Source organism: Bison bison, unplaced genomic scaffold (genome assembly GCF_000754665.1).
Source record: "Bison bison bison isolate TAMUID 2011002044 unplaced genomic scaffold, Bison_UMD1.0 scf7180017864352, whole genome shotgun sequence".
NCBI lineage: Eukaryota > Metazoa > Chordata > Mammalia > Artiodactyla > Bovidae > Bison > Bison bison.
In genome coordinates, this window is record NW_011494924.1 from 93,965 (window position 1) to 104,151 (window position 10,187).

Genomic DNA, 10,187 nt, shown 5'->3' on the forward strand with positions numbered 1-10,187 from the left:
TGTGGTGGAGAGCACTCAAAAATCAGAGAAGAGTTGGAGAAAATGACCTCACTAGTCCCTGAACCTGACTCCATGGGGCATAATTCTAGCACATCTCTGTCCATGTCTTACTGAGTGACCTCAAGCTGGTTGCTCTCCTTCTCTTGAACTGAGTTTCCAAATGATGACAAAATTAGGCTGGATGATCACTATGGGTCCTCCTATCACAACATTCTCCAATTCATCCATTCTCAGTCTTTACCCCAAACCCCACCTACAGTGGCCACTATCTTGGCAGCTGGAATTTCCGTGAGAACCTACTCTTAATCTTGGCACAGAGTCCTCTCCATATCCACCCATTTCAATTCAAGCGTCCTGGGTGACCTTTGCATTGGAAGTCTCTCTCTGTTCATTCTAGACAAGGATTATTTTCTTTGGAGTCTCCTTGGATGGCCCTGGACCCAGGGCCTGTTGCCAGGGGCAGCCTCCCACCCATCACCACAATATAAGGGCCATCAGCACCCAGCAGAATTCCAGGAGACTGCGCAGTAGAGCAAGGATTTTGTAAGTATTCTCCTCCAAACCTGTGAATGGTGGGCTTCCCCCTAAATGTGACCCCACATGGAGAGCTTCAGAAGGCTCTGGGGTCAAGAGGCAGAGGGATAGGGCCACATGAATTAGCTAATATTGTCAGTATAGCAAATTAAGAAATCAGTTACATTAGGAGAAGTCTCAAACTGGTGAGCAATGTGGGGTCATGATGTGGTGCCTGTTTATGTGTTTATACTTTTATTCTGCAAACTTTTATTTTGTTGTACTGTATTAGGTGCAGGTTTTTTACTCTCAGTTGGGAATTCACAAAGTCACAGTCCATATCTAAGGAGTTTACAGCCTGGTGAGAAAGGAGACAAGTCATCACTAACTGTACCAAGGACTCTGATCAGAGAATGAAAGCAACAAGATGGTAGAGGGGGGTCCCCTGACCTAGACCCCGGGAAGGGGCCTAGAGTGGGCTTTGTAGAGGATATGATGTCTTACTGAAGCTGGAGACTCAAGAAGAAGTGACTCATGCAAAAATGCAAAGAAGAGGGAAATGTTCCAGGCAGAGAAGCCAGAAAATGCAAATGACCTCTGTGTAAAGAGCATTGACCTGGAGTCAAGCGTGACTTTTCAAATAGTACCTCCTCTACTCAGTGGTTGTGTATCTTTGTGCAAGCTGCTCTAGCTTCCTGACCTGGGCTGCCCATCTGTCAGAGAGCAGATAGCCACGTCTACCTTCAAGGACTGCTGAGTGTAAGACTGATAGGTGCTCATTAAAGATCCCACTTCCCTGTGGGTGACTCTCACTCCTGTTCCTCCTGTGACTGTCCAGGACAAGATGCTTCCACTTTGGAGACTTGTTCTCTTGTGTGGCCTGCTCACTGGGACGTCAGCGTCTCTTCTTGACAACAACGTTGTGAGAGAGCTGCAATCTGCTCTTAGAAAAGAGCTCGAGACGGATGACAGTGCATCTGAACGTGAGTCAGAAAGCGGGATGACCAGAGGCACCTGTTTCTCTAATTTTGAAAAAATTCAATTTTTCATCTTTTATTTGTCATCTACATTATTTAAATTAAATATTTTATTTATATTTGAAGCATACTCTTCTGTTGGGTCATTCAATCTTCTTGATAATTTGTATTATCTAATTGGAAATTAATCCCTACCAAACCTAAGTAGGCTTAAAACTCCCCACTTTTCCAGGTAGTCATATCACTTTTTAATTCTGATTTCTTAAGAGAACTTGGCCTTCTCATTTCCTGGAAACATTACCAGCACACTGACAAACATTCTTTATAGGAGAAACTAACTTCTGAAAATGACTGCCTTTTAAACCTTTCCAGGACTTAGGCAACCTTCAAAAATATACTTTCCAGTTTCATTGCTGATAGAACTGATCTCGGAAACAGAGGGTCTGAATCAAGGTCGCCTAGTAGGTTACAGGACCAGATGTAGTTTCCATCTCTGTCTGCACCATTATCATTAGGTGATTCTGTGTTGCAGAGCCAAGTAGCACTACTATGATTACATATCTTTTCCTGTAGCCTTTTGTTTTCCCTTGAGCTAGCTATTGCCTTGTTTTTCATTTGACTTACTCTTGAAACATATATTCTTAATTCTTTCCAAATGTGCCATTCTACATCTACCATCACTCTGTCAAATCCCTTTTTCCCTGAAGGGCCCCCCTTAGGACACGCTGGCCTTCTTCTCCTGTATGAGTCACTTCTTTCTTGGCCTGCTGCAAGACTGTTCCAGGGAGTCCTATTTGCCACTTTCATGAGTTGGAGCCATAATTTTTCCTTGATTCTAGATTTTCCATTTCTTAGTTTATTCCAAATTTATTTCATTTGTTTGAGTATCTTATTAGAGCTTCACTATTGGAAGCTGGTGTTCAGTCAATATCTATTGCCTACAAAGTGGATTGATTGTTTTGTTGATGAATGGTGAGTATACATGAGTATGAAGCCAGCATAGAAGAAACAAGGTCTCCTAGCTGTGGGACTTGAGGCCCATATCTTAACCTTTTGATCTTTTATTTCCTCATATGAAAGTACAGATAATAGGAACACCAACTTTATGGAGCTGTAAAGACTGAATGAAATAACAGAGGCAAACAGTCTCATTTAGCGCCTGTACACAGGAGCTGCTTCGTAAGTTGTGTATCACACTAAATGGAGATTGCTTTTGCAGCTGTCCTTGAGAAAGTGAAGGCTGATTTTGAGTTGCTCCAGGATTTCACATGTTTGGAGATGATCGCTGTGAAGGAGGTACTTCCCGAGAAGATCCAGGATGCTGAGATCGTGTTGGACAAGGACAATAGTAACAATCGTCAGCTACTTGTCAGGTGTTTACGGTGAGTTGATGTTGAGTTCACATTGAAGGTCTTTGTCCCAAAAGAGAATACATGTCTTTGGGGAGGTAAGTTTAAGATCAAAGACAGAAAAGTAAAAAAAAACAAAACCAAAAAAAAACCCTTGTGCATCCCTGAGAGTGCAACTGGTGTGAGGCCAGCTCTTCTAGAGTTTGGGAAAATTAGAGGCAGGGCTGCAGGACCTATCAAGGGACTTAAAGGTCTAGGCTTTCTTCTCATGTGATTTCAGGTTCAGGATGAAGGTTCCCTTCATTCTCGTCTCTACCTATTTGCTGGTGTGTAAAGTTGCTTTTCCAAGGAATAAAACTTTTCTTCCCTGAATATAGCTGAGTGTAAAAATTTGAATGACCTCAGGACAGAGAAAACTAGAATTCACACCACATAGGTGGCCCCATACATGAAGTCTGGGAGCCAAGCAGTTATGGGTTCAAAATCTGGCTCTGCTAAAAAAGAATGAAATAATGCCATTGGCAGCAACAAATGGAAGGATGTAGAGCTGATCATACTAAGTGAATTCAGAGAAAGACAAATATCAAGTGATGTCACTTACATGTGGAATCTAAAAGATGATGCTATGAACTTACACAGAACAGAAACGGACTGGTGGGCAAAAAACAACAACCTATGGCCACCAAAAGGGAAAGCAGGATGGGAGATAACTTAGGAGTCCGGCATTAACACATATACACTGCTGTATATGAAGTAGACAACCAACAAAGACCTACTATACAACACAGGGAACTATGCTCAATATTTTGTAACCACCTATAAGGGGAAAAATGTGGAATGAAAAGTATCTCTGTCTCTACTTATATATACCTATATCTACATCCATCTATTGGAGAAGGAAAAGGCAACCCACTCAAGTAGTCTTGCCTGGAGAATCAAGAGGAGCCTGGTGGACAGAGGAGCCTGATGGGCTACAGTCAGTAGGGTCGCAAAGAGTCAGACATGACTAGAGTGACTAGCACACACAAATCTATCCATATACATCTGAATCACTTTGCTGTACACCTGTAACTAACACAACACTGTAAAGCAACTATACTTTAATTTTTAAGAAACCAAATTCTGACTCTGGCACATATTCACCCTGGGCTGTCACGAAGATCAAAGCAGGCAAAGTCAGTCAGGCTCTAACACTAAGCATGAGACTGGCATAGAGAAGAGCTCAGCAATGGCTGCATGAGGAATGACAAGGGTGAATTGTGGTTTTTGCACAGGTTGACAATCAGGAGCATCAGCATCAGGAATACCACATTCCAAGGGACTCCTGGAGGCACAAGCATTAACCTGAGTATCTCCATCACTGCTAAGGTCACCCTGACCCTGTGAGTATTGGTTAGAATCTGAGGTTTGAGAGATGCAGTGCGGTATGCCAATAGATCTCCAATCTGGCATCAGGTACCTTTCCATGCTTCTGACTTGGTCTCCCAGTCTGTAAAAGAAGGAGACCTTTCCAGGTCTATGGGCTTCCTTGGTGGCTCCGTATGGTAAAGAATCTGCCTGAAACGTGGAAGACCTGGGTTCAACCCCTGGGTTGGAAGGATCCCCTTGAGAAGGAAATGGCTACCCACTCCAGCATTCTTGGGCTTCCCTGGTGGCTCAGAGGGTGGATCCCCTGGAAAAGGGAGTGGCTACCAACTCCAGTATTCTTTCCTGGAGGATTCCATGGACAGAGGAGCCTGGTGGGTTACGGTCCATGGGCTTGCAAAGAGCCAAACACACCTGAAATCTTAACATTTAAAATGTTCTAAGAAACACCGGCCATAATTAAGCTTTTTGTTAAAAAATCCTCCATGAAATATATGCCCAAAATCATCATGCTTATCTAATTATAAAACTTGAAAACTGAGAAGATCAAACATTTATAACTCTTTGATAAAGTTTCCTGCAGCATCACTTTGTCTCTCAAGATTCTCTTTAAATGACGGTGACCAGTATGGACCACATAGTACTGTCAGTATGTAATGAAGAGCATATGAAATTATATGGAAACTATAATTTCTAAGTGTTTTAATTACTTTAAAGATACAAAGAGATAAAATGAAGATGTGTAGAAGAGTCTTTATCAATTAATGCACTATGATTTCATCATTTATTAGCTATGAGATCTTGGGGGATAGTTACTTAACCTCTATACCAAATGTTTCCACATTCTGTGTTTCCACATTCTGAAAATAGAGATAGTAATTTTCTGTCATGGTACTGCTGTCATGATTAAATGGATTAATCCAGGTAAAATATTTTTGTTTGAAATACCTAACACAGAATTTGTGCTAAAGAAATGTTGACTATTATATTTATTTTAATCATCAGTGTAATACTGCATAGAAATTTCACATGAGAGAAACCCTTGTGGCCAGGAGAAGAAAAACCTAATATAAGAATGTAGATTCTGTAAAGAATGCAGACAATATTGACATTGTCCATAGACACCCCATGTAATGTCCACAGAGAAGGGGACTCAAGTGAGCCACAAGAAAGGATTTCTCCACCTCTGTTAACTGTGCATCTTATTCCCTACAGGCCTCTGTTGGGTGCGGTCATTGACTTGACCCTCAACTTTGTCCTACAGAGAAGTATCAGCTTTAAAATTGATGAAGCTGGTACCTTAATGGTGGTCCTGGGAGAATGCACCTACACACCAGCCAAGATATCACTCCCCTTCGTGAACAGGTCAGGCCCAGATATCTCAGCAGAGCGGGACCCCCAGAGGAGTTGGAATCCCTAATTTCAGCCCTATTCCTATATCTGGGAGGGAGCAGAATACGGTGAAAAAGAGATGAAACTCTGGAGACAAGCTAGCTTTGCCACTAACTTATGCTTTTATCATCATTTTAGCTCTAGGAGCTCCAGTGTTCATTTTTAAACTGAGGATGGTAGTAATACCTAATTCATAGGCTTCTCTGTTGACCAAATGAGAAAATGCCAGGGTTTAGCATGCAGCCTGGCACTATGCTCTCAGTAATAATAATTTCCATGTTGACTTTCTGTCTCTCAGTTCTTCCCCTAACTGAGACAGGAGTGTTGTGAATTTGTATATTTCACCTTTCAGCTTTATCTGTTTTTGCTTCATGCTTTTTGAAGCTCTCTTGTTAGATGCTTGCACATTTAAATTGCTATGTCTATTTGAAGAACTGACCCTTCTCATATTATATAATGTCCCTCAATAATAATAATAATTCACTGTGTTTACCTTCTTGCCTCTATTTACGAGGGGCAAGAGGAGTAGTAAATGCCTACCATGGGCTCTAATTTCAGATTGTCCCCAAATCATCCTCCACACACTGGGAAATTCCCAAAATAAGATCTTGAAAACTGAATCCTCTCCTCTTAAATCACTGATTTCTGGTAACACACCAAACCTGCAGCTTATATTGTGTGCTTGAAAGACCATGTTTAGCCCAGGGAAGAAGGTGGAGGGAGAAGGGCTGACCCTGGTCATGGTTGGGCGAGGAGAAATAGTCTGGATGCCGACAGCTGGGGCAGGTTGGCCTTGGCAAGGAACCAGGCTGAGCCATGAGCACCGGTCAGTCCATACTGCCTCAGCAAGGGATCTGATCACAGGTTGCCTACAGATGCCCAGAAACAAAAATAGGCCCTGAAGCCTACCATCACTTGGAAAAACTGAGATGTAAGTCCAAATGCCTGAGCCCTGCTGGACACTGCCTCGCCTATAGCACCAGAGAAATCATCCTGCCTTCTGGGTCTCAGTGACCGTGTCTGTAAAATGGCATTCCACTCTGCTGCTCCAAACCCTCTGGGGGCTTTTCTCTCCACTTTGGGTAAAATCCAAAGCCCTCCTCAGGGCCATCCAGACTACCTGATCTGGACCCACCCTCATTTCACTGTGCCTATCCCCTTGCCACTCTGCCCTAGACACACTGGCTTTTGCTCTGAGACTCAAACAAACTCCTTCCACCTCGAGACCTGTGCAGAGGCTGTTCTGGATGCCAACTACACTTATCCCCGATCCTATTTCAATGTACATCCCATCACTCAGGGTCTAAAACAATGTTCCTCCTCTTCACTCTTGTAAGAATCTGCTCTTGCCCTTCTGAATACCTTCTGCAAGTTGTCATTATATATTTAATTGCAGGTTTACTTCATTTATTCCCTCAGCCAAAAATGTGCTGAGCATATCCTCCATGCCAGGCAGTCACCATTCTGAGCTCTGGAGAATGTATCCGTGATTTCAGGCAAAAAAGTTGCTCTCCTGGAGCTTATTCTCTTGAGGGAATGACAAACAAGCATTCAGTCCAACAATAAACAGCACACGAGGCAAATGTCAGATGGCAACCATCCCTGGGCAGAGCAGCACACTTAACAGTAATGATACAAAGCCCTCCCTTACACAGCAGTCATGCAGGGCTGCCCTGAAGAAGTGACAGTTTTGCTGGGGGCTGAAGGTGGGAAGGAGCCAGCCTTAGCCACATGTACTTTGTATTTAGTTACCAGACTGGGAGCTGCTTGTGCTTTGTTTATCCCTGTGTCCCCAGTCTGGCTTGGTTCCTGGCATATATGGTTGTTGCTGTATAAATATGTGCTGAATGAATGAATGGAAGGATGGATAGATGGATGGATGAGGTCTCATGTTTGTGATGGGACTCTCATGAGCTGCTGGTCAGTCATGTGGTTCTAGGTGATGATCCCCCTGAGTAGAAGCTCAAGTCACCTGACTTCAAGGTGCTCCACCACATCCCGCACCCTTCCCATCACTCCTCCTTGGCTGCTCTGCCAACTTCACTGGTCTTTATCAGTTCTGTCTCCAGCCTCACTGGACTGATGAGCAATATCAGAAAGACTGTGACCACACTCGTGAATCTGGTGGAGACCTACATAGTGAAGTATGTGGTGAGTACCCCACTTCTGGCAGCTCAGAGCCAGGCCAGGTGGGGAGCAGGTGTGACATTCCCTGGGTGGGCTGTACTCTTTGGGCAACTTCCCTTCTGAGGCGCCCACTTCCTTTGGGCTGTCAGCTGCTGTTCCCCTCCTTCACTCAGCCTCATGTGGGGAGAAAGGGAGGAGGGATCTGATATTAGCAGAAATCACTGGGTTCCAACTTGAATCATATACCATACCCATGTACTGCCAGGAGGCCTTTTAGCAATGTTCTTCTTTATTGAATACAATTTTATTTAATTTATTTAAATATAAAAAGTACACATACTGTAAGATTCCTGTGCCTCATATGCAAACCACATGCACCACGTGCCAGAAATGATTCTAAATTAGTCACTCTGGAATTTGGCTGGGGACCACGGTTTATGGGGGAAAATTCCTCCAGAAGGCTCTGTGACTTACTAAACTGGAGGGCCACTGCTCAAGCTGTGGTTCTCAGAATAGCAACACTGACCTCATCTGGACACTTGTTAGAGATGCAGACTCTCAGGTCCTACCCCAGATCTGCTGACTCAATAATTTGCATTTTCACGAGATCCGTGTGGATGGTATACACACAAAATCATTGGAAACACTTCTCGATGGTTCCCAGGGCCTCATTTGACTGCTTAGAATTCCAGTGTTCCAAAGGTCAAGGTTTCTAAGAGCATAGCATTCTGGAATGTTAAAAGTCTAGATTTTAAGGTTTTAATCTGAAGTTTTAGGACTCTAGCATTCTCTGGCTCTCAGATTTAGGTCTTCTAGGTTTCCATCATTATAGATTCCTAAGAGTCAGAAGTTCTGAGGTCCCGAGTAGGGAGCACCTCCGCAGGTGGTTTGCAGGGTGCTTCCAGTGGATAATGATCAGTCTTCTTTCTCTCGTGTCTCTCCTCTCCCCGATCTCCATCCCAACATCATTCCTGTCTTCCTCTCTCCATCTCCCGCTGTGTCTCTCCCTGGTTTCCTGTGACCCTCAGCTGTGCCCACGAATTGGCACCATCATCAGCTCCTTGAATGAGAATTTGGTTAATAACCTCAACGGTAAGTCACAGCCTGGGGAAGCAGTGGGGGTTCCCTCTGCAGCCTGCCAAGGGGCAGGCGCCCTGCTCTACGCCTGCTCAACAGCCAGGACTGTCAGGGGACCTTGGAGAAGTTCAGGATCCTTTGTCCTGAGCAAGTCAGGAGAGTGTGGCTGGGGGAATGGTGTCCCTGCAGACTGAAGGCTTCTATTGCCCTCCTTTCTTAAACCTGCAGAACCAGCTGCACAGAGTGATGCAAGAAAGAGGACAGGCCAGATCTGAGTTCAAATCCTGCATTTGCTCTTAGCAACTGTGGGGTCTTGGTCAACTGGTTCCACCTCTCTGATCCTTGGGTTCCTCAGAAATGAAAGATTGTAACACTGCCAAGCTGATGAGCGGATTTAAAGAAAAAACAGAAAGAGCCTAATATCCCATACTCATTGCTACTGAATACTCCCCCTTCCCTTTCCCTTCTTATCAGGAGTTGTGGCTTCACCCCCAGCCCCTTGGGGTTTTTCTTGATCTGGGTCTCTGGCATGACTGGGGTTGCTGAGGCTGTAGGGCAACAGAAATGGCATAAGTAACAGTGTCAGGGTCCTGGAGGTGGTCCTTCTAGAAAATAGCCACAGGCCCAGTTACCTGGGCCATAGCTCTGTGCTTCGTATACAGCATCTCACTGAATTCTTTCAAAAACACTGTGCAGTGGGTAGTGCACCCATTTTACAGATGAACAAACTGAGGCTCAGAGAGACAGAGTGACATGCAAGAGATCCCTTGGTTGCCAAGTCTGACCTGCTGAAGGGTGGCAGCCACTGGGATCTAGTTTCTATTCAGCTATATCCAGATCTGGAGAAATGCTACTGATTTTGTTCCCTCAGATATACTTCAGAAAACCGCAAAACAAATTGTAAACTGAAGAGAACAGATGAGAAAAACCACAGTGATGCCCGCCTGCTGGTGAGGATCTGACTCGGGGCCCTGGGCTAAAGGAGGATGAGACCTCCCCACAGGGGCCTGTGGAGAAGCAGAAGCGAGTCTTGGCTTCTCTTCTTTCTCTAGTAGCAGACTTAGCCCTGATCTTGGTCACAGCCTGAGTCCTGACCCTTAATCATACCCAGATTGTGCTTGATTCTGGTCCTTGACTGAGCCTGGAATGCAGTCAGGTTGAACTTTAACTCAAGTTGTTGACTGAGCCCTGACACTGGCCACAGATAGACACACGACCAGCATCTCAGTCTGATCCCTGATCCTGATCATACATTGAGCCCTGAACCCTGGCTCCTCTGGGCCCTAATCAGTCTTTTCACATCGGCCACTGTTGCTAAGGTGAGGGGGTGGGAAGGTGAGGGGGTGGGAAGGTGAGGGGATGAAAAGAGGTCAGTGCCAGGTGCCAG

The 10,187-nt window shown here is 44.6% G+C and overlaps 1 protein-coding gene across 2 annotated transcripts; it reads left to right on the forward strand.

The window, feature by feature from the left end:
* Positions 1–1,087: 1,087 nt before the first annotated feature.
* On the forward strand, positions 1,088–9,750 carry LOC104999309 (short palate, lung and nasal epithelium carcinoma-associated protein 2A-like). Of its 2 annotated transcripts, XM_010854847.1 has the most exons (8): positions 1,156–1,272; positions 1,352–1,496; positions 2,710–2,872; positions 4,114–4,221; positions 5,420–5,569; positions 7,654–7,747; positions 8,752–8,815; positions 9,672–9,750. In XM_010854847.1, the coding sequence occupies exons 2-8, from the start codon at positions 1,358–1,360 to the stop codon at positions 9,707–9,709; spliced, it is 756 nt and encodes a 251-aa protein (XP_010853149.1). In that variant the 5' UTR covers positions 1,156–1,272; positions 1,352–1,357; the 3' UTR covers positions 9,710–9,750. The 2 variants fall into 2 exon arrangements, with proteins under 2 accessions (XP_010853147.1, XP_010853149.1); XM_010854845.1 differs by having other exon boundaries at positions 1,088–1,496.
* Positions 9,751–10,187: the final 437 nt, after the last annotated feature.